The following is a 25778-nucleotide window of genomic DNA, read 5'->3' on the forward strand; positions in this document are numbered from 1 at the left end:
GTCACTTAAAAGTAAAAAAAAGTCTTAAAAACAAGCCAACAGGCAGAAAAAGCAAATGGAGAACAGTGACCCTTCATGTTAAACATATTTAGAAAAAAACCAATAAACCCAACAGCCCATAAAGCTGACAGTGGAAGTCCACAGCGAAAGAACTAACCCAAGCAATTTTCACCATGTACTCTTGGGATGACGTATCCTAAGAAAGTAAAGTAAAACCTGACAGAAGCAAATGAGTAGTTAAGCAGCTGCCTTCGGCTCAGGTCATGATCCCGGAGTCCCGGGATCTAGCCCTGAATCCAGCTCCCTGATCGGTGGGGACTCGGCTTGAAGATTCTCTCTCCCTCTGCCTCTCCCCCTGCTTGTGCTCTCTTGAACTCTCTCCTCAATAAATAAATAAATAAATAAATAAAACCTTTCCCCACCCAAGATTTTGTTTATTTATTTGACACAGAGAGAGAGAGAGATCACAAGTAGACAGAGAGGCAGGCAGAGAGAGAGGGAGAAGCAGGCTCCCTGCTGAGCAGAGAGCCCGATGCGGGGCTTGATCCCAGGACCCTGAGATCATGACCTGAGCCGAAGGCAGAGGCTTTAACCCACTGAGCCACCCAGGCACCCCTAAATAAAATCTCTTAAAAGAAAGAAACTGCCACTGAGAATCTGAATTTGATAACAGATTTGTCCATTTTGAAAAGAAAGGAAGAGCTCAGCGGGACGGGTTCTTGGAGGAAGAGTCTCATCCCATACGACTGTGGAGACAGGGCACAGGTGCATGAGCCAGGAGCCGTCCCCGTGCAAGGACCACAGCCCACAGAATCAGCCGGACCTGCACGTTGAAGCCGCTGGTACTCTACCCTCCCCCACCACAAAGCACACTACCTGTTTGTTGCCTTTGGGGGAGAACAGAGACCCTGGTGAGGGCTGCAGGGAGACCCTGGAGTCATAGCTGCCAACCCCAGGCAGCAGAGCAGCCAACAGGAGAGGCAAACATAGGTGTCAGAGGAGCGGTCAGCAGAGAGACATCGCGAACCAGGGAAGGTGACCCAAACAGGCCAAAGTGGAATGCTGAAGGTCGGGGGGGGGGGGGTAGACATGAGGAAGGGAGGCAATGCAGGACAGCTGGCAGCAGGACTGTGGGGAGCTGCCGGGAAGGTGCCAGCGCGGAGACGACTGCGGCCAGGCTGTGCCGAGATGGGCCACCTGCTCAGACGTGGCTTCCTGTCTCCACCACAAGTGAGGAAAGACAAAGACACGGTTATCTGTGCCCACCTTCTAACAGCACATGTCATCATGTGAACAACTACAAATTGTGGCACCAGGGGCGCCTGGGCGGTGCAGTCGGCTGAGCATCCGACTCTTGGTCCCAGCCAGGGTCGTGATTGGCTCAGGTCATGGGATCGAGCCCCACATCAGTCTCTGCTCTCGGTGCAGAGTCTGACTTGGAGCATTTCTCCGTCCTGCCCTGTCCCTCCTTGCTCTCTCTCTCTCTCTCTCCGACAAATAAATGAAATCGTATCAAAATAAAAACAAACATAAACATTATGGGGCCTTGCCCACTGACCTCTCAGAGGACCAGCAGGTACATACACGTGCACCGTCGGCTCGTCCCAGACGTAGACCTTCTTCACGAGAAAGTCAGAAGGAGTCGGCTGCTCGGAGAACCTGGGATGGAAAAACAAACCAACAGTGTCTAGTCCTGTTTGTTGTTTCCTCCCAAAGACCTCAGTCATAGGGTTTTGAGCAAACATCCTTCTGGTGACAAGGACACAGGCTGGGACTCCACGGCATCACTGGGCTTTCGACAAGGGCCATGTGACACTGTCACTCCTCACCCATTACAGACTAGGAACTCCAGGACGGAGCAGGAACGGTCACCGCGCAGCCTGCAGGAACAACACCGCACCACCCCGTGTGCTTGGGAAGGCGGCTGCTAAGGCAGACGCCTCCGCTGCTCAGAGAGACCCACTCGCGGTACTTGCAAACAGTCAGAACGGGCAGGCGGTAGACGGTGAGCCCAGCGTAGTCCCTGCGAACCTGGACCTGGTCAGGACCAACCAACCTTTGTCCGCGTGACTTAAAGAATGAAGAGATAATCCAACGGAGAAAACACATTTGCTCCAGAGAAGGGTTTGGCTCATGTGGCAGGAGGAGGTGTAACCAACAATACAGGGAGACCACAGTGCACGCGGAGCAGACGTCCCCCCACAGAAGGCCACCTGGCTGGGGGGCCACCTGAGCGGGGCAGTAGGACAGAAGGAAGCATTGTCAGGTGGCCCTAGGGGAGGAGAGATGCTACAACAGAACCCAGGCCGGTCCAGACAGACCACAAACACTGAGAGCCAGTGGTTTCCATGGGCACTGTCAACGCAGGATTCCAAAAACCTAACCACGTGGCCATTTACTTAGGGCTTCCTCGTGATCTGTTCATGAAACGGGCCTGCACAAGCCTCACAAACTCAACACCGCTGAGAGAGAGGGTTCATTTACCGAGTCCCCTCCGACACATCAGTCTAAATACATCTTTTCCTTAAAATAAATAAACAATAGAATTCAGACCCAGGTCCACACTGGGAGAGCACTGGATTCTGAATGAGGCTCCCTGTGTTATCACCGACACGCCCGTGTTTCTCACTGACAAGCTTCGTGGACAGGAATCCAATCTCAGAGAAATAAAGCAGGTGACTATGTCCTGTAATTTCATCAGACCATGAACCTCAGGTCTGCGTGGACAGTATTTCACTCCCTGGTTTTCACAGATGCTCACGATTATCATGAATCATGTTGTCATTCTTGTTGCCGTCTGGCTCCCATGGTGGCGGTCCCCCCACAACACACCTTACCAGCAGCATGACCGGGAAAGCTCTTGAGATGGGCCTAGAAAATTCTATCCTTATTTGCAGAGATTCCTGGGGGTTTGCAGAACGCCCGACGATCTGGTGAACATTCACTCTATCCCGGAACAGCACAAACGTCGTCTTATTCCTATTATCCTGTCCCCAAATGGAAAGCAAGGTCAGTGAAGGAAGGCAAAGCCGGCTGGCACGGCCCACGTGAATTCAAGGCAGCCTGGAAGGACCCCTCACCAGGTCATCATCCTCCCCGAACTCCACAGTCACGGGCTCTCTCAGCCGCCATCTGAGGATGGGTTTCCTGCTGGAGCAGCTAAACAGGGACAGGGCGATCACCTGGCCAATCTGCGGAGACGAGAGCACTTAGGAGCAGGGGGTGAGCAGTGACGCCCCTCCTGTGTCCTGCTGGGCACCTGATGGTAGGGGGCAGCGCGGAAAAAACGTGGCTCCTTTAGCTGGTCAGGATGGCAGGATTGGAGGATGCCGTGCTGCTCGTGGATAATTACTCTCACCACCTTGATAATTTTTAGCCCCTAACCCAGTTTTTTTTTTAATGGGGGGAGGGGCAGAAGAAGAGACGAATCTCGAGCAGACTCCCCACTGAGTGTGGAGCCTGACACGGGGCTCGATCCCTTGACCCTGAGATCATGACCTCAGCCTAAATCAGAAATCGGATGGTTAACAAAGACCCACCCCGGCGCCCCGGGAGTCTTGCTGTCTCCTTGGGAAGCTCACACAGAAGGAAAGAGTGGCAGATCGTAGATAGAGGGACAGAAAGGTGTAGAGAACACGCTGGCTCAGAGAACCACCTGCGGACACTACTTCTGAAACCATCTCTGTTCTCTGGCTACGTACATGGCACACGGCACACGTTCTTCATTTTTCACATAAAATCTTCCAAAGGCACTCAGAGTCCCCGGCTGACGTCATTTTAATCGGCTACATATGGATGACCATAATGTTTAAATACCCAGTGGGCTGTGTCCCCGTTGAACGTTCAGGTACGGCTCTATCTGGGTTATCATGAATCGTGCTATCTTGAATAAATAAAGCTACACATCTCGCTTTGAGTAACTCTCTTCTCGCCTCCTCTGAAGGTTCCTGCAAGGGCAGTGGCCGTCCGGCATCTGAAGCATTTCGGGAGCACTGCTCGGGGAGCACACACCTTGGACGCCCGCTCGCTGCCCCTCCACACCGGCCTGTCTCTTTAAAGACCTGTACTGCCCCACGCTAAAAAAAATCATTTTCATTTCTATTTCCTTACTGCCTGTTAGTCTGAATGGTTTTCTTATGCTGGCTAACCATTTCTATTTCCCTGGGGGTGTGGAACACACAGAAAACACCAGGCTCTGGCCACTGCCCCAGCTCGTTGCCATTCCAGGGTCCTTCAGATGGTTTCTTTCTTTTTGATTTTTTAAAAGATTTTATTTATTTATTTGACAGAGAGAAAGCACATGCAGGAGGAGAAGCAGAGGGAGAGGGAGAAGCAGACTCCCCACTGAGCAGGAAGCATGATGCGGGGCTCGATCCCAGGACCCTGTGGTCATGGCCTGAGCTGAAGGCAGAGGTTCAACTGACTGAGCCCCCCAAATGCCCCACCACCCTGGTCCCTTCTTCATCATCAAAGCATCACCACTGCACGTTGGCCATTGGAAGGGACCGGCCACTGGCCATACTGTACCTGACCAGGAGCTGGGCCCCCTGGAAACGGGTTCTCCTTGAAGAGCACGAGCTGGCTGACGTAGCACGGGTCCTGCGCTGCCGCCCCTGCAGGACTCTGTCCAGCCAGGTCCATAGGTAAATGCACTTGGACGGAGCCCAGGCTCTGCACGCAGCTCCGCAGGTCGTGATGGAGGAGGGTGCCGAACTCCATCTGGCCGGTGCTGACGTGGAGCCGGCGCTCCTTGCTCACAGAGAGGCCATCCTGAAACGGAGCCCCGAGAGCCAAACATTCGCAGTGCATAACGAGTGCGTTGTCTGGGATCTGGAGCCAGGGCCGAGGCGGCAAACAGTGGGAATGACAGCCCATCTTGGCATGGTTGGGATTCACTGGCCCCAGCAAACATATTGGAATAAAGATATAAATGTCAAATAGCAATAAAACGCAAACCGATTTCTTCAGTTTTGACTTTGGTTTTATCCTGTGATCTTACTCGCTTTGCAACAGGTGTGATACTTCTATTCTAGTTCTCGGGGCTTCTTAGCGCGTCTGGAAGGAGGCTGAGCACTCGTGCACATGGCAGGGGCTGAAGCCCTGCACCGTAGGGGTCAGCGAGGGCAGATGGTAGGTGTGAGCGCGCACATGCATCGTTGCTGATCACACTTGCTATGACCAGATTTAGACAGCATGCTTATTTCCTGATTGCCCAAATGGAAGGTAAACCAGTAGGTCTGGGCAGGAGGGAGAATAGATGGGTAGAAGAGGAGAGACAGAAGACTGTTAACTTACGGCTTCTTAAAAACGGCCATTTCTTATAGGGAAAAATCCCAGTAAATCCCAATTTCCCATAGTCAGTGCTGCGGAAATAAACTTTGGTGGGTTTCTCTGTGGTCGAGGATCAGAGGTTGCTTTCTACTCTGGCGCGTGTTAGGAATCCCTTGCCTAACTTCACTTAGCTCCTTGTGAAGCAGAAAGTGTGCTAAGAAACGCCCTTCTAAGTCTGGCGCCATCCCAGACATCCCAGAAGGAAATCTCCCCAAATGCGGAAGCATAGAGCAGAAGCAACAGCTCATGGAAACATGACAAAATTCACACAAAATACTTGCAGTTCAACCCCCAGATTTCCAAGGACCGTACGACCACCCAGAACAATTACCATACTACTTCTGGAACCAATTCCATTTTTGGTTTCTAGAAGCAGGTACCGGGGGGGGGGGGGGGGATGGTTATCGCCCGTGAAGAGAAAGTCGGGCTTACCAACAAGAGATCCGAGATGACCTTGATCCCCTCTTCTTGCAGGAAACCCGCAGCCCTCGGTTTCTCCCGGTCACATGCTTCCAAGACCTCAGACACGAGCAGGATGAGATTGAGTACCGGGCCCTCGTCCACTGCGAGCTTCCCCAGTAGCAGGCCCTGAGCCCGGAGCGCGCGGGTGGCTTTGAGGATGAGAGTTGCACTCGTAAGACTTAACTGCGGGAAGGGAAAAGGGAAGGTTGAGGGAGAGTCTCCCCATACCTGCGTCTTCCATCGCTGCTGGAAATAAGAGAAACAGCACCAGGGCTCAAGCCCAGATTTGGTGTCTAGTGAATTCTTGGCCAATGTCATTGGTGCTGATTTCTTCTCTGGTCTTCAGTCTCTGACCCATGAAACGACCACAGAAGATAAAGGTCTCTATTGGCCATTTATGCTAAGAGGCTACTTGGTTGAAGCCAATGACCACTTCACAAACCCTTCTTGAAATGGGCCCCGCTGCCTCCTACAGGTGTCTGGAGCACACAGACCCTCTTATGGTTCCCAAAGAACCAAGGCTTTTCCCTGCAATGCCCTTACCCTGCATCTGCTGGCAAAATCCTACAGCACTCTTTCCCTAAACCCTGAGCAGGGACCGTTTTCAGACACACACAGAAGCAGAGAGATACAGTGCTGTGACAAACCCCTCCCAGCTAGGACCGTTACTCATCACAATAGGTGATCTAGCCCTCCTTGGACTCCTGGGTTTGTTTTTAAGATTTATTTATTCATTTATTTGAGAGAGGTAGAGAGAGTGCACCAACAGGAGGGCAGAGGCAGAGGGAGAATCTTAAGCATGTTCCATGCTCAGCACAGAGCCCGAGGTGGCTTGATCTCACGACCTTGAGATCGTGACCTGACCTGAGCGAAAATCAAGTATCAGAGGCTTCGCCGACCATACCCATGAGGCCATGGTCACCTCGAACAAGATGACTCATGAATCTCCCCACTTATCTTTTAAAACCAATTTCAAACGTCCACCAGGCAAAGTGCTCTGCATCAGCACCTTTCTGGAACACGCTGTCGTCCCCACTATAGGACCTGGCACGCTCACCGAAGCGTGTGTGTTCCCACGTGCAGCTTTAGTCATCAGTGCCCGAAACACAAGGGGCATGGAAATGTGGTGGGGGGGGGATCCAGGGGGATTTTAAACACGTGACATTCTGACCGAGCTGGGGACCATCCCATAGAGAGGGAGAAATGGAAAAGGCAACAAATGCTCAAGAGTGGGAGCTGGAGATTTGAGAAGAAAACAGGTGGAAAAAACGATACAGAATTTATAAGACCGAACATCCAAAAAACAAATAATCCAGTTAAAAAATGGGCAGAAGAGAGCTGCCTGGCTGTTCCAGTCAGCTAAGCATCTAACTCTGGCTTCGGCTCAGTTCGTGATCTCAGGGTTGTGAAATTGAGCTCCATCAGGCTCCCAAGAAAACAAACAGAAGTTTCTCCAAGGAAGACATCCAGGTGGCCGACAGACACGTGGGAGGATGCTCCACATCACTCATCATGAGGGAAATGCAAATCACAGCACAATGGGGTACCACCTCACACCCGTCCGAATGGCTGAAATTAACAATCAGGAAACAGCAGGGGCTGGCGAGGCTGTGGAGAAAGGGGAGCCCCCGTGAACTGTTGGTGGGAATGCAAACTGCTGCAGCCGCTCTGGAAAATGGTATGGAGGATCCTCGAAAAGTTACAAATAGAGCTACCCTATAACCCAGCAATCATACTATGAGGTATTTACCCAAAGATACAAAAGCACTCCCTCAGTGGGGCACATGTACCCTGCTGTTGATGGCAGCATTAGCAACAAAAGCCAAATCATGCAAACAGCCCAAGTATCTGTCAACAGATGAGTGGATAAAGATGTGGAATATTTATGCAATGAAATATTACTTGGCCATCAACAGGAATGAAATCTTACCATCTGCAATCATGTGGATGGAACTAGAGAGTATCATGCTGAGCAAAATAAGTTGGGCAGAGAAAAACAAACACCGTATGACTTCACTTGTATGTGGAATTTAGGAAACAAAACAAGCAAGCAAAGGGACAAGAAAAGGAGAGAGAGAGAGAGAAGCAAACCAAGAAATAGACTCTTCAGTGCAGGGAACACACTGATGGTCACCAGAGCGGGTGGGATTGGGAAGCAGGTGACGGGATGCTAACTGGCTGGAATTTAAATAAAAACTTGACAACAGAGAAGGGGTGAGCTAGAAAACCCCAGCACCTGGATTAAGAACAGAGAGTAATCCCCTACCAAAAGCATCTAACACACGGGTCATACTGTTAGGACCTGTTTCTACTTTGGGGTTTTCTAATTTCTGTATTAGGGAAAAAGTCCCTCTCCAGTGATTTGGGGTGGGCAATGCCATTCAAGGGTATTCTCAGGGCAAGTCCCCTTTCTAATTTAAGTGTCAAACAACCCTGCACTGTGGGTTCTTCGAGAATGTATCAAGGTCCTCCCAATTATGCAAAGAAAAAAAAAAGGCAGGAAAACAGACTTGGAAAGACAAAGCACTCACCTTATGAGGGAAGCGCAGGAGGTTCCTTAACATGGAAATGGAATCATTCATTTCTTCCTGACCGCGAGAAAGGAGCAAACACACAGGAGGGCAAAGTTAGTTACGAGTTCCAAGCTGCATCGTCCCCAGAGTGCTCTCAGACAGAGCGGTCTGGGCTTCTGAGCTAAGACATGGTGGAGGGACCGTCCCCCTTGACCTGCTTTGCCTTCTAGGACCCCATGTCCTCTGGGCAATCACTGGTCTCCCCCAGCCCAGCAGGAGTGTGACCAGAGTGTGCCGCCAGCAGAGGGGAGGGGAGGGGAGAAGGAGGACAGAGCTTCTGTGTCCTCTGTCCCAACACAGAGGAGGGAGAAGGAGGACAGAGCTCAGGGAAATTCTGGAAAAGGGTGAGAGGGCTCAGGGAGGGAGAAACAGCATGGATACAGTATCAAGGTCACAGGGACACAAGGTGCACTCTGAGATGCAAGCGCTCTCAAGTGGTGAGGGTGGGTAGGAGGCGGAGACACGCAGTGGCAGTGCCGGGGACAGTGGCACTGAATACATGCCCATGTCCTTAGAAGCTGCCCATCATCATACACTTAACTCCGCCATTTCACTGTTGGCAAGGTCAAGTCAGATGGGACTCACATCGCTTGACTTAGAGAAACGAGTAGAACAATCTGTGTGACATTGATGCACATGGTCTCACTTCTACGAACCAACAGCATTTGTTTGTGAAAGTATGAGAAGACGAGTGAGGCCTCGTCACCTGGCCCTCCGGGCCCCATTCCTTGACCCTGTTTCCTAAGCAAGACGGCCTGCTGGTGAGCCAGGCCGTCAGGGGACGCCACGCGGACGCCAACCTGCGGGCTCCGAGACCGCCCTGCTCCAGCCCGCACCTGATCTGTGAAAGGCAGTCTGCATGCAGAAGAAATCAGCATATCCTGTATTCGTGACCATTGGCCACATGAGGGACTTCTGTCCTCCGCAGCCCAATGAGTTAGGACCCTGGTCATCATGGTGATATAGTTCCTGATCTCTGCGTAGCTGCCCATCAGCTGAAGGGTGGAGAGATGTTTCAGGCTGGAGTTATAGCTAAAAGAAATCCAAGAATTACCAGGATTGCTCCAACAATGCCAAAGCTTTCCAACCAGCAGAGGAGGGGGTTTTGCTATGGAAAGCTTTGTGGGTGGGTCGGGGCAGACAGGGGATGGCTCAGAGGACAGATCGCCCATGTAAGAGGAACTCAGGAAAGACACAATGAGGCACAACATCAGAATTCTATAAAACCCCTGATCAGAACTGAGATGGGCAGAGTCGTCCAGTGGAATGAGAGTGAGGGAGGACAGGACAGAGCTAGACCAGACACCACTGTGGCTGGAGGTTTGCAAGGACCCAAACCCACAACCACAGCCCAGGTCACACTCAGACCGCACTTGGAAGCTATGTCATGATCACCGACCACACACCTTGGCCAAGTGGGGTTTACACCAGGAATGCAAGAGGAACTCCAGAAGGAAAATCAGTCAAGGTAATTACCACAGTAATGAACAACCCACATACTCATCTCAATAGATGTGGCAAAGCAGTGACAAAATCCATTCTCCTTTCATGATAGATATACCCCAAACCTAGGAATATGAGGGAACTTCTTCAACCTCAAGAAATACAGGTACGGAGAAGCTACAGCTAATGTGACCCTCAGTGGTGAAGCTGGACGGCTTCTGGCCTAGACTAGAAGCAAGACCAGGATACACGCACTTGGCTCTTTTAGTCACCATTGAACTGGAAGAGTCTCACCAGGGCAGTTAAGCCGGGGGACATCATCCAGACTGGAAAGGAAGGAGTAAAACTCCATTTGTAGAAGGCCTGCTCCTCCGCATGGAAGAACCCCAGAGAGCGCACTAAGAAACTCTAGAACAAGTAAGTGAGGTTGGCAAGGCTGTGGGATACAAGATCAATCACACAAACGCCAGCTGTGTATCTATGCATGAACAGTAAGAATCCAAAACCAGAATTTAAACAAACAACTCGATTTACAATAGCGCTGAAAAGAATAAAATGCTGATAATTAGACTTAACTAAACAATTCAGTACCCGTACACTGGAAACTAGAAAACATGGCTGAAGGAAATTAAAATCTAAATAAGGAAAAACTTTATCCAATGGTCATTAGGTCCTGTATCCTCAAGACGACGATATTCTAGAGTGATCAACAGACTGAGTGCAGTCCCTCTCAAACCCCACGGGGCTGTCTGTGGAATCAACAGATAATAACCAGGAGATCCAAAATAACCATCTGGAGAAAGAAGAACAAAGTCGGTGGGGTCATGCTTCCCGGTGTCAGATTTTACCATGAAGTTACAGTAATGAAGACAGTGGGGTGCTGACATAAGTCACGTGCAGAAGAAGGGAGTGGAATTGAGACCCCACAGCATTTATGGCCAACCGACTCTTGACAAAGCAACTAAGGCAATGGAATGGTGCTGGAAGTGCTGGACAGCTCCCTGTGGGAACAGACCTTGGAGCCTTACCTCACACCACACACACATCAGCCCCCAGTGGGTCATAAGAGTTCAGTGTGGGAGCAACAACTAGAAATCTTCTACAAGAAAACACAGCAATAAAGCCTATGGCAACACCAAGCAATGAAAGAGAACATTAGTATGTGGGATTTCATCAGAATTACTCACTTCTGTGCTTCAAAGGACACAAACCACCAACTGGGGAGAAATGTTTGCAAATCATGTCTCTGACCAGGGACATGCATCCACAATACGTGAAGAGCTCCTCCAGCTTAATCAGAAAAGAGAAACCCAACTTTTAAACCAACGAGCTGAACAGATATTTCTCCAAGCCAGATGTGCAAGCCCAGGAAAAGACGCTCTCCACCGTTAGCCACAAGGGAAATGCAAGTCTGGAGGGACAGCACACGCCCTTTCAGCAGTGTTGGGTGGCCAGAATGAAGAAGAGAGACAGTATAGTGTGGTGTAGACAGGGACATACTGGAGGCTTGTGGGAAATGGGGCAGCCACTCTGGAAAGCAGGCTGGCTGCCTCCCCCATGTGATACGCACGGGACGACCTTGTGAGCCGGCAGCTCTGCCCTTAGGTACGTACCCAACAAGGAAAACACACGTCCACACCTCTGTTCCTAACAGCATTGTCTATAGTCTGAAGTGGAGACGCATCCCCCGTGCATCAACTGAGGAAGGGACAAGTGACTCATGGTGGATGGGAGGGAACAGGGCTGTGACAGACCTCAAAGACACCACAGCTAGTGAGAGGGACCGGCACCCAGGAGCACGGGCTGTGACCCTGTTTGCATCCATGTCCAGCATCAACCCAACTGTGGATGGGAGGTGGACTAGTGGCCATCTGAGGCTGTGGGGGAAGGAAGGTGACAGGTAACGAGCCCATGGCTTTAGGGGACAAAGGAGATGCTCCCACACTAGGGCTCAGGAAGCAGGTGCATGGCTATGTAAGCGCCCTGAACCCGAGGGACCAATGGCATCCAGAGGGCAGCCCAGGACGCCCCGTGATTGTAGGCCCTAGTGAACGCACACACACCCCACGCAAATCCAAGTTAGGATCGTGGAGCCCTGGCTGTTTCTTTTGCTCATCCTGAGAAGATGGGCCCCCCTGTGGCTGGCCTGGGGGAGACCCTGCTCCCGAGGAGACACAGGCATGTGTGACAGTGTCTCCACACGGCTTACTCACGTGTCCTCATCCAGGCAGAGATTCCCGTGGAAACGGGGCAGGACGGTCACTGTCACGGTGCATGGCGGTGCCCGGGAGCCCGCACCATCTGTGATCGCAGTGGACACTGTGACTGGAGAGAATGTGGCAGACAAGGGTCATGGTGGAGAGCAAACCCTAGGAACCAGGAACTCTGTGGCGTGGACCTATGTGCCCAGGGTGCTGACGACCCAACACAGCAAGGCGTGGGCTCTGAGTGCGAGCTGTCCTGCCCTTGCGGCGAGCCCAGCGTTCCCACATCCAGTGCCACGCAGTGGTACAGGGTGCAGAGCGCCGGGGGCCGGGGGCCGGGCAATGCTCCACCCACTCACTCACTCGTCTGACCTGCAGGCCCCGTGTGCCCACAGCGGCAGGACCACTCTGGTGAATGGGACACTGGGGCCGTGGGAGACCAGAGAATAAAAGCCACACCCAACAACAGAGGGTCAAGGGTGGGAGTCACATTCTCTGCAGCCCCTCAGTGATGTCCAGAAACAGGGCAGGTGCAGAGGAAGGCAGAGAAGCCAAGTCTGTGTGCTGTCCCAGGAGCATGGCAGCACGTGGCTTTGCTGGAGCTGTTGGATGCGGGCCTGTGAGGCAGGCCTGGGGTTTGCGGGGCGGAGACATGTGGATGATGATGCCATGGAGGCCACGGGGCTGGCCACAGAGCCACGCAGAAGGCAGACCAGAGGCGTGCCAGGGGTGTGAAAGCCTTCTCAACCCGAAACACAAGGGTAGAGAGTGCAAGAGAGCCAGAGGAGTCCAGACCAGACTCCAACCTGACACCGAGTCCGTGGAACCTTCACGCAAGAGGTGGACAGGACAGGATCAGTATCACTGCCCCGTATTTATTCTGCCGGCCTCCACCCTCGTAGGACTCTCGGAGTCGTCGACTGTCCTGGTGTTGACCACTATAAGGCCTTGTGCACTCTTTGGGAATGGCCCGACTGACATCACTCACCCTGACACCGCTCAGTGACCGTGGCTTTAAGTTTGGCTCTACCAATACGTGGTAAGAAACACTTTGTCCAACACAGAGCGGAGGCCTTGCCCCTGACATCCTATATGAGTGTCCGCCTGGCCCCGTGGTCTGCAGGCCCCGTGGACAGGGTCCTACATGGCCCTGCAGGCAGGCATCTGGGGCGGGGTCCTGCCGGGCATGAACCAAACACAGGACTCCATATCCAGCACCAGCAAGGTGGGGGGCCTGGGGAGTGAGCATCCATTTGGAGGGAAGTTTCCAGGAGACAGAGGCACGTGCAGTTTCACTGAGGAGGAATTTATGGCACAGGCTGGCAAGCACCACCTCGTCCATCCATCCACCCAACACGCGCTGTGCTTGTCATGACGCGCGGTGGGCACGTCCATTCTCACCGAGCACAGTGTCCGGCTCGGAACACCTTCGCTCCACGTCTCTGACCTGTACTCAGGAGCAGGCGCACATGTGTCCAACTTGGGGTCAGGCAAGGTTTCATGAAAAAGAAAGCTTTCTGGCTGGGCTTCGAGGTTTAAGGAAACCAAATGGATGAGCGAGTTCAGACCTTAGGTGGAAATAATCTCACCTTGCCAGTTCCAAGAAAGTTCTGGATCAGTGAGTCCAAGTTGCCTGCACCGTGGAACCACCTGGCCGTGGAGGCTTATTCAATGGTGTGGGTCCTACAGATGAAGCCACGTTCCTGAACCCATGTCTCTATCGGGCTCAGGGCAGACAGGCTCCTGGGGTCTGGGAAATTGTCAGCACGGAGAGCTGGTCTTGTTCAGAGAACGACACAGGGTAACCCTGCATCACTTTACCCCGGCCTCCTCCTGTCGGGGCAGCCCCTCGACTTGGCGCTATCGACAACCAACTCAGGACTCACCAGACACCACAAACTTCCTTAGTGTGGAAGGCACGGCTTGGTCTCAAACATTTAATTTATAAATACTGGGTAGGCTTTGGCACTTTGGCATTTACATTACGTTTCTACTGTAATGTAAGATCTCAGTTGGTTAAGCATCTGCTTTCAGCTCAGGTCAAGATCTCAGGGTCCTGGGATCAAGTCCCACGTTGGGCTCTCTGCTCCGCGGGGAGCCTGCTTCCCCCTCTAACCCTCCCCCTCTGTTCATGTTCACTCTCTCTCACTCTCAAATAAATAAAAATCTTTAAAAAAATAAATAAAAAGTAGGTAATCCCTTAATCTAAAAAGCATGAAAATTTTTAAGATGAATAGATAAGTATTTTATTTTCCAGATACACGGTCTGAACATTTTCTAGTGTTCAGAAGCCAGGGGGAAAGGTTTACAGCCATAAGTGAGCACTGCCAGCCACCCAAACCCACAGCTTGACTTACCTTTATAATCATCCGAGGGCTCACCGGCTGGCAGTGTGGAGTAGTACTGGCTGTCTCTCCCATGGTACAGGGTGCGTTTGGAGGCATTTCCTATCCGATAACTAAATTCGTAACGGAAGTCCTAGGATCCGTTCCATGTGGAGCAAAAAAACAGCGTATAGATGAACAAACCGTGAATTACATCCCCAGTAAGCATCCTTCATGCCCCCCACCCCGAGAGCTTGTGCACAGACAGGCGGGGGAAGCCACTGACTTCCCATCCCCAAATGTGCACGCACACAGCGGGACCTCGTCCCTCCAGGGCCCCCTCCCAGAGCCAAGAGGACCCCACACTGTGGCCGCATTTGTCACTCAGGGTTGGGTGCTCTCCTGGCCTGGGAACTACCAAAAGCCACAGAGACACAGATCCCTGGGCCTGCTCAGGGTGAAGGGGATACAACAGACAGGGGCCGCAGGGGGGCGCTCATACGAACAGCCCTCCAGCTCTAGGGGTCACAACAGGCATTTGAAGAGAGAGAGGGAAGGAGAAACCAAGAAACAGACTCTTCACCGCAGGGAACATGCTGCTGATCACCAGAGGGGAGGGGTGGGGGGAGGGGAAGCAGGTGATGGGAGGAAGGACGGCACCTGCCATGATGGGCACCAGGTGACGCAGGGGAGTGTGAGTCTCTGTGTTGTACACCTGAGACTCAGACTGCACTGCACGTGAACTACACTGGAATTAAAATTAAAACTTAAGAACGGGGGTGCCTGGGGGGCTCAGAAGGTTAAGTGTCTGCCTTTGGCTCAGGTCATGATCTCAGGGGCCTGGGATCGAGCCCCTGCATTGGGAAGGGGAGTTCTCTGATGAATGGGGGGGTCTGCTTCTACCTCTTCCTCTCTTTGCGCTCTCTCTTGCTTTCTCTCTTTCAAATGAATAAATACAATCTTTTTCAAAAAAATAAATAAAACTTAATAATAAAAAAGGAGCAGGGCACTAGGACCCGAGAAAGGCCAGGATCGGACCCTCCAGGGATGCACGTGGTGGACTTCTGAGAGAAGGAGCAGGAACAGGACAGCAATGGGGTGGTGTGTCCCCGAGAGTGTGGGGAGCAACGTCACGGCACTCCTGCCGCCGGGATGAAGCTTCACGTCCCGGGCCATCACCCCTGAGTGCTGACCAGCCCCTCTGAGAGTGGCCTCTGCCCCCAGACTCCGGGACAGACTCGGGGCGGCCAAGCGTACCGGTCTCCCCGACATGCAGAAGATGCCGAAGATTGTGTGAGCCTCGAGGCCGTGATGTGGCTGCACCTGGCAGGCCACGTCCCGTGGAGCTGGATTGAGCGTCACGAACAGCTGGGCCTTCCCCAGGATGCGGTGCGGGGAAGCTGCAGACGGGAGAACGAGGGCTGAAAGCCCCAGAGAAAGACAGCGGCACAGTGACGTCATCACCACACTGCCCGGGGGTTGCCAGGGTGCAGAGCCCGATACCCGCCCTCCGTGGGGTTCTGGCAGTGCAGGACGAAGGGGTACGTCCATGGAGCCCACCACAAGGTCAAGTCAAAGAGAAGGGAGTGGTGGCTCCATGGCCCCGCCTGGTGTGTGCAGGAGCCCGGGGGCGAGTGCTGCTGCTGGGGGTGCGGGGGGTGATGAGCGGGGACACCCCGGGCCTCCCACGCGGAGGCTCAGAGTCTCCACCATCGGGAAGGAGTGTGACCCGCCAGAAAACGACCCTCAGGCGCGTCACTTGGACAAATGTCGGCAGCAGTGGCGGAGAGGGCCAAAGGTTTGTGGGGCGGCGCTTGTGACAGCAAAAGACAAGCATCATGTCTTGTGCCAAACCCAGGGGCCCGGGGGTCCGGATCTGAGCGCACCGTGGGAGGCGCAGGGGACATCTGCAAAGCTGTCGGCAGAGACGGGGGAGCAAGAACAAAGCTCGGGGACCCTATGAATCCTACCGAGGCGTTTCGCACGGACGTTGGCCTCGTGTTCCTCATGGGAGGAGGCCGATGTGGGAGACAAGACTGGAAACGCACCCGGGTTCCAAGTAGCCCGAACAGGGGGACTCCGACCCCAACCCGTCTGGGCACTGTCAGATCCCTGCGCTTGTCACGGGGAACTAAAAACTGCTAGAAACGGGGCAGAAGGTCCAAAACCACCCCCCAAAGGAAGATGCGATTGCGTCATGGAAAAGGCCAGAAGGGAGGCGGAGCGGGCCACCGGGTCAATGTGCGGCTGACGGACGCAGGCCCACAAACACGTTTTACACACGCGCCAGGTTATCAACCAGCTCAGGCAAGGGACCAACGTGCCCAGCTGTCTTGAGAAATCAAATAAAAACAGTCCTCGTTTCGGGTTTTTTTAAAGGCCAACATCTCAGCCTTTGTCGTGACCTCAACACCCACCTGACCCCGTCAGGATCGGAAGCACAGGAAGGTGAGGATGAGCAGTGCGGGGCCACGGGGGTGGAGGGAGGGTCAGGACACTCCGGAACTAGGGCCCGGGAGGTCAGACGTGGCTGCAGCTTCCGGAAACAACCTGAATTCGATGAGGACACCCACCCTTCCACGTTCCAGGGTCGGCTGAGTGTAACGTACCCACAGAGGCTTGGAGGACATAGGTGTCCCCGGGGCTCAGTGAGAATGGCTTTATTGTCACCGTGCGTCCTGTGATACCTGAGGAGAAGGGGCCACAGGAAAAGGGCCATCAGCGGGCTCTGCAGGGCAGGGGCAGACAGACCCCTTCTGCACTGGCTTCCCCCTACTCCTGTGGATTGTGCTTGCTCCGACCTGCAAATGCCCCCAGAAGTTTGCCACCCGCCCTCTTTACGGAGCTGGAGGCTCCCCTCCAGCCTCCCTTGGCCGAGGGCAGCGAACCTGACTGAGTAGGGGTCTGGGGGGTGGGCCCAGGTCACACTCAGCTCCCAGCAACGAGGGGATGCTGGCGGGAGCTCACGTTGTACCCCTCGTGGTGCCTTCCATGTCCACCCTGGGTCACTGACACATTGACTGTGTCCACAAGGTATGATTAAGGCATTTCAAAGTGAGTTTTTCACCTCAAAGGACAATGACGGTGAACCATTCCTTAAATCTGGGTGTGACTGCTGCCCACTGGTGACAGCAGGCAGAGGCTGACCCGGAAACGCAGGCTGGTGGTCTCAACAGGGAAACCGTTTTCCAAAATGTGGGGGTGAAGAGGGAGGAGGCAGCCATCTGACAGTGGGCGGCCCAGAGCCTCCACGGGGGGCGGGGGGGAGGAAGTGCGGTTCCCCGCGTCCCCGCAAGAGGCGGTAGGTCAGCCCATCACGAATGCATGAAGGTAGCTGTACCACAGGAGCAGTGCCCTGGGCCCAATTTGTGGCGTGACCGTCCCCAGGCAGGAGAATGCGGCTGTTGTGCACATGGGTGTCGGGGTACCTGGCCTCAGGGTCATGCACAGGCACCAGCTCAGCAGGACCCCCCCTCCACCATCCCATCTTCAGGCACAGCTCCCGCAGGGCCCCAGGGGCACATTCTGCCTTTCATAAGGAGCCTCCGCCTGCAGGCCACGGAGGGACACACACAGGCAGAACAGGCATGATGACCCCAAGGACTTTTCCACTGAAAGGAAATGTTGTGGAAGAAATGGAGGGGTTGGTCCCCAAACCCTTGTGACCCGGCTGCAAAGCCCTGGATCTAAAGGGAGGGATCCTACCGGAGGAGGTGTAGCCATGGAAGTGAGCGCGGCTGACTGGGGACTTGGGCCAGTCCACCAGGAGGGTGGGCCTGGCGGCGGCCAGGGAATCCAAAGGGCCCAGCAGGTTGTCCCCATCCCCGTGGCCTCCATCAGGACTCGAACTCAGGCCTGCTCCCTGGATGCTGGCATCGGTCCCTGGGAAGACAAGGCAAGTCAGCACGTGGTCCAGGGACAGAGTCCCATTGATCTTCTGAAACATCGCCCATAACTGTGCCAGGGCTGCTGGGCGCCTGTGTCGAAATACCCACGCTCCAGAACTGTCCTTCAGCACCGTGCGGTGGGGGCTGATGGCCTATTCCCTCCCGCCCGGCCTCGACTGCTCTGCAAGCACCCTGCTCACTGAGCCCGGGAGCTGGTCCCCAGCAGGCCGCTCACCAGAGCGACAGGGGCCAGGCTGCCAGGGGCGCAGTAGAACAAGTCAGCCCAGCAAACCAGACGACACTCACCAACCCCCGACTCCAGAGCCGGGTGACCGTGAGCAAAGACAGATAGGGGAGGGCGTGGGGAGGGACTGACTTAGAGTCATGGGCCGTGGGCTGGGCAGTCCCCTGGGAGGCAAGGTGCAGACAGAGGCCAGAATGAGCTCTGGAGTGAACACTGGAGAGAGGTTGGAGATGTAGCTGGAGGGGGTGGGAAAGAGGGAAACCAGGTGGGGAGAAAATGCCAGAAAGCCACCCAGGACAGGTCTGGAGGGGGCATCTGGGTGTGCCCTGAAAGCACCCGGGCTATCTGTCTAGGTGGTGGGAAGGGAGGCAGGGTCAGAGGAAGGACTCCTGCATGGTCCAGCATGTGGCATGGCAGGACCCCATAGAGAGCAACAGACTCCAGGCTCGCAGTCATGGGCAGAAGATGTGGTGAGAATGTGACCCCCATTCTGAGTGAGTCACCGTCAGGAGGGGCAATTTTACGAATATAAAGTTCTCTTCCTTCAGTGTTACTTACTAGACACCTGCTGTGAGCATGCAGCCAGCCACTTACACGTGGGTGTGGTCGCAGGAGGGAGCACAGAGGGGCCTAATGATACCATAGAGGCAGGAGGAGAGGAGGAAGCCGATCCCATGGACAAACCCTCCACGACCGTCCAGCTACTCCGTCCACAGACACGCCGTCCCCTGCCCATCCAGCTCCTCCGTCCACGGACACACTGTCCCCTGCCCGTCCAGCTCGTCTGTCCACAGACACACTGTCCCCTGCCCGTCCAGCTCCTCCGCCCACGGACACGCCGCACCCTGACCATCCAGCTCTTCTGTCCATGGCTACATCATCCACCAACCACACATCTGTCCACTTAAGAACACACTTGCTTTTGGGCCAGGGTTCCAGGCACCATGGTCGTCTGGGATGGGGGTCCACACTCTCCCTGGACATGTCCTTGGAGAACTAGAGCAGGACAGCCAGGGAAAGAGCCGCGAGCATCATGTGCACCGGCTTCAAGCACTACAAGTACACTGGGCTGTCACAGGGCGGAAGGGATATGAGACAAGACGAAGGGGACCGCCCAGAGGAGGGAAACAGAAGCCGACTGAAAGGAGGCAGCGCTTCACAGTGACGTCCCGGGAAGGGCACTAAGAGGGTATTTTCGGCATCGACCGCCTACGGACCAAGGCGTGGGAGTGCAGCAGCGCCTGCCTGTGGGGCTGGGGCTACCCGGGGTTCTGAGTACAGGGGACCCGAAGTGTAGCAGTGGGTGAGCTAGAAGACTCGGGTCAGAAGTGCCCTGTGTCTCTGGGAGCTCTCGGAGCTCGTGCTGGGGGGGAGCGGAGGGGCAATTCCCGATCTCAGGGGCTTCAGAGACTAGACTGGCCTGGGGACGGAGCCCCAGGAAGAGGTGATGGTCACAGACTCACAGTCGGCGGGCTGTCTCCCTCTGGGCGGCACGGCTTCTTGGAGGTCGCTGTAATAGGCTTCAAAATCTATATGCGGAGAAAAACAGGCAACAGGCCACATCATGGAAAGCCACAGACTTCCCCAAAGTCCATACCACCCTCCTGACGGCACACACGGGCTGCCAGGGTCTGAGTCTCGGGTCCACACCCAGCTCCACGTGTGTCACCGCGACAGTGGAGGCAGCGTCTGCGCACGCTGCTTCCCCGGGGTAAGCCTGCCGCGGGGCGCAGGCCGAGCCCAGGACCCCACTCTCCAAACTCCCAGGGTCCCTTCAGAGAGCGTCGCGCCCCCTCCCCGCAGAAGGAAGCAGGGGACACAAGCACGTCTTGCTGCAGAAGTTACTGTTCCGTCCCCACAGTGTCCCATTCTAGCAGCTGACCTGACGCCAGGAGGTCCTGGGGCAGGGTGGCACCTGCCAGACCGCAGCCCAAGGAAAGCACAGTGTCAATGGTGACAGTGGGGAGGGACAATGAGGGCAGGCAGAGTCTGGGCCACAGCTTTGCTCCCTGACAACAAGCTCCTCTCTCGGCTTTGGAGGCCCAGAAGCCGTTTCCGGGCAGCCTGAAAACCAGCGATACCGTGAAGGGCCTGGTGCTGGGAAGGACAGGGGGATGAGGGAGGCCGTGTGCACGGACAGCTGTCAGAGCCTGGACAGGGTTTGCGGTTAGGGAGGAAGGCCCTGAGACCCTATGAGCATCCCACAAGTAGAGCAGATATGACGGGACAGGGCACTTACCAGAGGGGGAGGGGGACGGGCTCTGGAGGGACGACCTCCGAGGGGGGCTGGGCCCTGGGGAACGCTGGTCACCTGCAGCAGGAACCCAGTGCCCACTGACTGTGGGCCCCGAGGAGGGTTTCCCGGTGGCCGAGAGGACCGGCGGGGCCCGGGTCTGTGGTGACAGCTCCGGAGAAGACGGTGTGCCCATTGCATGGGGCTCCAGCCAGCTCGGCTCCGTGGATGGTGGACGGGGCTCTGGCAGCTTCGAAACGGCCCCCAGTCCGGCAGCGCCCAGCAGCCCCACTGTTCTGCAAGAGGGGACTTGAACAAACACGGAGCCACGTGAGACGTTCAGACCAGAAAAACTATGTAGTTGAAAACGGTCTATGGGGGCATCTGGAGGGCCCAGTTAGTTGGTTGAGCGTCTGACTGTTAGTTTTGGTTCAGGTCATGGTCTTGAGGTCCTGGGATCGAGCCCCACACTGGGCACAATGCTCAGTGGGGAGTCTGCTTCTCCCTCTCCCCCTGCCCCCCACCTGCTTATGCCCCCCATAAATAACATCTTTAAAAATAAGAATAATAGTAAATAAAAGGTCTACAGATTCCATCAGCATGCCATTCTAACAAACGTGCCCACCTCTGAGAAGGACACGTCCCAGAAAATACTGGGGAGCATGGTTTCCACCTGGAGGCAGCAGACTACGCCTGGGGAAGCAGGAGGGCGGCGGGCGCCGTAGCTCCCCGGGGATCTGCTCGCCACGGGCTCCCCCTGCACCTGCACATCTGGCACGGTTATTCACGTCTACTCTAGACACACTCTGAGCGTGTGGACCCTCTGACCCTCGCTCCTGTGTCCACATCGCACATAACAACTCTAAAGAACGCTGGTGTAATTACGAGAGAGGATGAACTAAAAGAGAAAACCTCTACAGATGTAACAGGAGGACGTCTCGATAGAGTGAGCTTATCCTCGCTGCTGTCACAGAGACGGGTTCTGCGACAAGAAAGGGAGACCATGGCCTTCGGATAGTCACTAGCTTGGCTGCAAGTTTAACCACCTGGAGGGGGGGTTGCGGTTTGCCCTGGTTCCTTCCATGCGTTCCCCACTGGCTTTGCTTCTGGAAAACGCAATTACGTTGGGAATGTGGGAACAGCTCCCCCGCAGAGAAGGGCACAATGGGCCCTATGTGTTCCTGCCCCCCTCGCTGGGAGGTCCATTGCACTCCGAGCCCGTGCATGGGAGCTTCGTGCCGCCCCGTGGGATGGATACAGAGCAAGTGTGGGCCTCTGAGCACAGGCTGCTGCCCCAGGAGCCAGCCACACCAAGCTCGGAAGCAGAAGCTCCTCTGTCCGCCGTTCCCAGCCGCCTCTCTCATCACAGAGGCCGGGGGTGAGAACCCCTCCCCCTCCTGGCTCACACCCAGGCCACGTCCCATCCCAGAGCCGGCACGTTCTCACGTGCGATCTCACCTCACCTGGTCACTGCCCTGCGTAGCGCTGGGACCTACCCTTCCCACCCAGAAAAACCGCCTCCCAGAGAAGGACGTAGAGTCACGGGTCTCAGAGCCAGGGCGAGGACTGGCCCCAAGGACAGCAGGAGCCGCCAGGGACAGAGGCAAGCTCCGGGTCCGGTGTCGTGTGCAGGCGGCTGAGCCGCAGTGTTCGGGCATCTCCGTCCCCGTGAGCATTAAGAAGAGGGGCTGGGGAGCTCAGTGTGATGGGCACAGCCAGGGACACTGGTCCAGACGCTGCGGAGCCTGTGCATTCGCAGCAATCCTCGAACACCCGATCCTTCCCTGGGTTAACAAAATGAAGGCGGCCGTGACCTTACCTTCCATTCGGGTCCTTTCGGTCGCGTTGACCAGGAAGAGGTCCCAGGAGTAAGACAGGTGGGGCGCTTCACCACACTCGTCACACTCGGCTCGAAGAGAAAGCTCCTCGTTCCAGTTAACAAACACGTCCTTAAAGCTGACCCAGGAGATGTGGACGAACCTGTGCCGTGCGAACCCGGTTGGGGATTTTAGGGAGAACACCGGACAGTCCAGCGGCCTCGTTCGTGTGTGCTAAGTGTGGGTTGGTGTCAGGGCCGGCACGCCTGAGCACTGCAGGGCGGCTGAGCCTGCACACAGCTCCCCCCGGCACCACCTCACGACACGGGCCAGGTCCCAGGACACACACGCACCGAGCCCAGAGAGGGTGTGAGAGTCCTCCAGATCACACAGAGCTCAGGGCAGAGTCTGGATGGCACCTTGGCCCCGTGGTCCCCTGAGCCCAGCCTCACCTGCACTGTCCACAGAAGGGAGGCCCCCCGAGTGCTCACTTTACCTTGGGGCTCCCTCCTATCAACTTAAGCCTTACCTGGACATCCTACAACAGCCAGGTATGTTCTTCATGTCCTGCGGCCTCACCGCCCCCTGTGGTCTGCCCCCCCCCCGACCCCACATGTGGAACCCTGCCGGCTCCCTCAGTCCCATGGCCCCACAGCCGGGCTCTCTCACTGACTGGCACATGCAGTCCCTTAGGGCGTTACTTGGTACCCTGGGATGGCCACCAAGGCCTGATTCATAGGACCTTCTCCTGAGAGACTCAGCGGCCATCAGAAGGTCAAGGTGGGAGAGAGCCCCTCAAGGGCGCGTGGGGGGCCAGCCTCTCCCACGTGAAGGCGACATGCCCACACACATCTCAGACTGTGGCCTCCACACAGGGCTCCCAGCGCAGGAGCCTGGGGTGGGGGGAGCCCAGCACGTGGGGCCACGCAGATTCCTCGAGGGGCCTCAGCCGGCCTGTCCCTGTGTGTGTGCGTCTCCGTGTGTGAGTGTGTCTCCCTGCGGGGTGTGTATGCGCCTGGTGGGTGGGGACGGGGTGGACTCGGGCCAGAAGAGGCCCATCTGGCCCCCGACCCCCCAGGACGTGGAGCACAGGGGCCCAGATTGTGCCTGACAACACTGACCGACGCCCACCCCACACCTTTGCAGGATGGAGTATTTTTAAATAAAATCTTTATCTTGTGAGCAGCAGAATTATATAGTATGTTGTGTTTTTAAAATAAAAGTTTATTCTAATCAATACTAATTAATTGAGATTAATTAACCTAATTTATATCTAAATATCTATTAAATATAATTATCTAAATTACGATCCAAGGTCTGTAGCCCTGTACGGATGTCCCTTCACTTTCTTTCTTTCTTTCTTTCTTTTTTTTTACAGTAAGTTCCACACCCAACGTGAGGCTTGACCGCATGGCCCTGAGATCAGAAGTCACGCTGTATCGACTGAGCCAGCCTGGAACCTTGATTCCTATGCTCTTATGTCAGGAGCTTTCAGAAAGCGCAGGAGACCTGGGTCTGGCTGCACGTGGAGAGGCACCCACGCTTGTCTGCTGAGACGCATTTTTCACGGCCTTAACCCTGAACCCCGGGGCGGAGGCGGTCTCCACCAGAGTCATCTATCTGACCTCGGCGCCACAGCTCACGTCCTCTCCTTTGTGTTGGTCCAGGCCAGCCACAGCTAATTTTCTTCTTCCTCCGGGAAGCCTGCCAGAACCCACCCTTTCTCCACACTTTGAACCCTGAGCTATTCTTATACAACAAGGCGATGGTAACTGCCCAGACCACTAGCAGGGTCCATGTATGGGAGCAGCCCTGCGTGCCCCAGTCCTTCAGGCATCCCGCTTGTCCCCCTGGGGGTGTGCGGAACAGGTGCGGCTCACGCCAGCCTGTGTCCAGTGCCGGGCTCAGCGAGGCCCTCACTCAGGTGCTGGCCTGGCCTCCCTGTTGCAGGTCTGTTTGTGGCTAGAGCACGACCTTGCTCCCTGCACTGCCCCCAGGTCACCACTGGCCCAGCCCCGCGATGCCTGGAAGGCGCTGCGCAGAGGCTCTGAGATGCTTAGCCTCTGCCCAGCCTCAGCCCCAAGCCCGACAACAGACCCTTGTCTTGGGACAGGTGCCGGGACAGGCTCCACCCCGTGCCACCAGAGCACGGGCTCCGCCACTCTCGCTGGCCAGCCCCCTTCTCCCTCAGCAGGCTCCAGTGGCTCCCACGCCTGCTGGGCAGGGCTCCAAGGGGCACGGCCCTCGGACCCGTCCTGCAGGGAGCAAGGGGCAGGCAGTACCTGAGCGCCGAGTCAGGGCCCGGGGACAGGAACACCTGTGCCTCTGGAGAATTCCGGCCGGCGCTGGACACCGTCAGCGTCACGACAAACTGGTCATAGCTGTTGCTGAGAGAGTCTGCAGGGAAGGCAAAGGAGGGAGCCCCAGCATCCAGGCTGTGCGGAGAGGAGGCGGCGAAGCAGGAGTGCCCGGGGCTGCTGGCCACGGTGCATTTCCAGTGATAGCTGTGGGAGAAGCCACCGAGCGGCTGAACGCACCTGCCCCAGCAGTCAGGTGACCACCCCGGCCACTAACGGGGCTTTCCTGGCCCAGGGGAGCAGACGGGCCGGGGGATGTTTCCCTTACTCTCTGATGGAGGTGGGGTGGGAGGTTCAGACGCAGGAGCAGGGCCGCTAAGGTCAGGGGCCAGGCCCTGCCTCACCCGGCTCACGGGTCAGGGCCCTGCTCTGGCCCCACGCATGCCACCTCCCACCTCCGCTGGCATCTATGCAGCCCCCAAGGAGCACACGGCCTCTGACCCTGGGAAGGCCAAGGCTTCGGGCCTGCCTGTCCCGGAGCACAGGTGGATGGGCCAGGAGATGAGAGCCAGGCGTCTCCCCTATGCAGTCCTCTGCCTTGTGACAGTCGCCACTTTGCTCAGCAATCAGGAAGCCAGCCCCAATCCCGGCCTGGAGCGGGTTCTCTGGGGGACACATCAAGATAAACAGCCCCACCGGGAGGTGCGGGCAGAGGAGGTGTGGGTTCCCCACACAGCACCCTGAAGTCCACACTGCTGCTCACCCCTCCGAGTTCACTTCCCTATCTGCACTGTGAGCAACCTGGACCCAGGCACTGGTTCTAAACCTCCCTGTTTCCAGAGCCTGTAGGAGCTTGGTGGGCGCCGGTCTAGCTCAGGCCCTTGGGGGAGCAACCCTCCTCCTGGGCTGGGCGGAAACAGTCCCCGTTCCCCGGGAGCGGACTCTGCCCGTCTCCGCAGACAC

At 55.7% G+C, this 25778-nt stretch overlaps 1 protein-coding gene across 1 annotated transcript in view; it reads right to left on the reverse strand.

Annotated features, from left to right (window-relative positions):
* The window catches only part of PKD1L1 (polycystin 1 like 1, transient receptor potential channel interacting), a 92418-nt gene that overhangs the window by 35098 nt on the left and 31542 nt on the right, over positions 1-25778 (reverse strand). The window contains exons 16-31 of the mRNA XM_046020269.1: positions 24801-25022; positions 22521-22681; positions 20708-21010; positions 19932-20072; positions 18043-18219; positions 16947-17024; positions 15595-15737; positions 14371-14491; positions 12023-12134; positions 9203-9398; positions 8325-8381; positions 5764-5976; positions 4528-4770; positions 3081-3191; positions 2833-2987; positions 1559-1659 (exon numbers count right to left, since the gene is read on the reverse strand). Of these exons, the coding sequence (XP_045876225.1) occupies positions 1559-1659; positions 2833-2987; positions 3081-3191; positions 4528-4770; positions 5764-5976; positions 8325-8381; positions 9203-9398; positions 12023-12134; positions 14371-14491; positions 15595-15737; positions 16947-17024; positions 18043-18219; positions 19932-20072; positions 20708-21010; positions 22521-22681; positions 24801-25022 (2534 nt within the window). The remainder of the gene's footprint in view (positions 1-1558; positions 1660-2832; positions 2988-3080; positions 3192-4527; positions 4771-5763; positions 5977-8324; positions 8382-9202; positions 9399-12022; positions 12135-14370; positions 14492-15594; positions 15738-16946; positions 17025-18042; positions 18220-19931; positions 20073-20707; positions 21011-22520; positions 22682-24800; positions 25023-25778) is intronic.

The sequence above is a fragment of the Meles meles genome, chromosome 10 (assembly GCF_922984935.1).
Source record: "Meles meles chromosome 10, mMelMel3.1 paternal haplotype, whole genome shotgun sequence".
NCBI classification, from domain to species: domain Eukaryota; kingdom Metazoa; phylum Chordata; class Mammalia; order Carnivora; family Mustelidae; genus Meles; species Meles meles.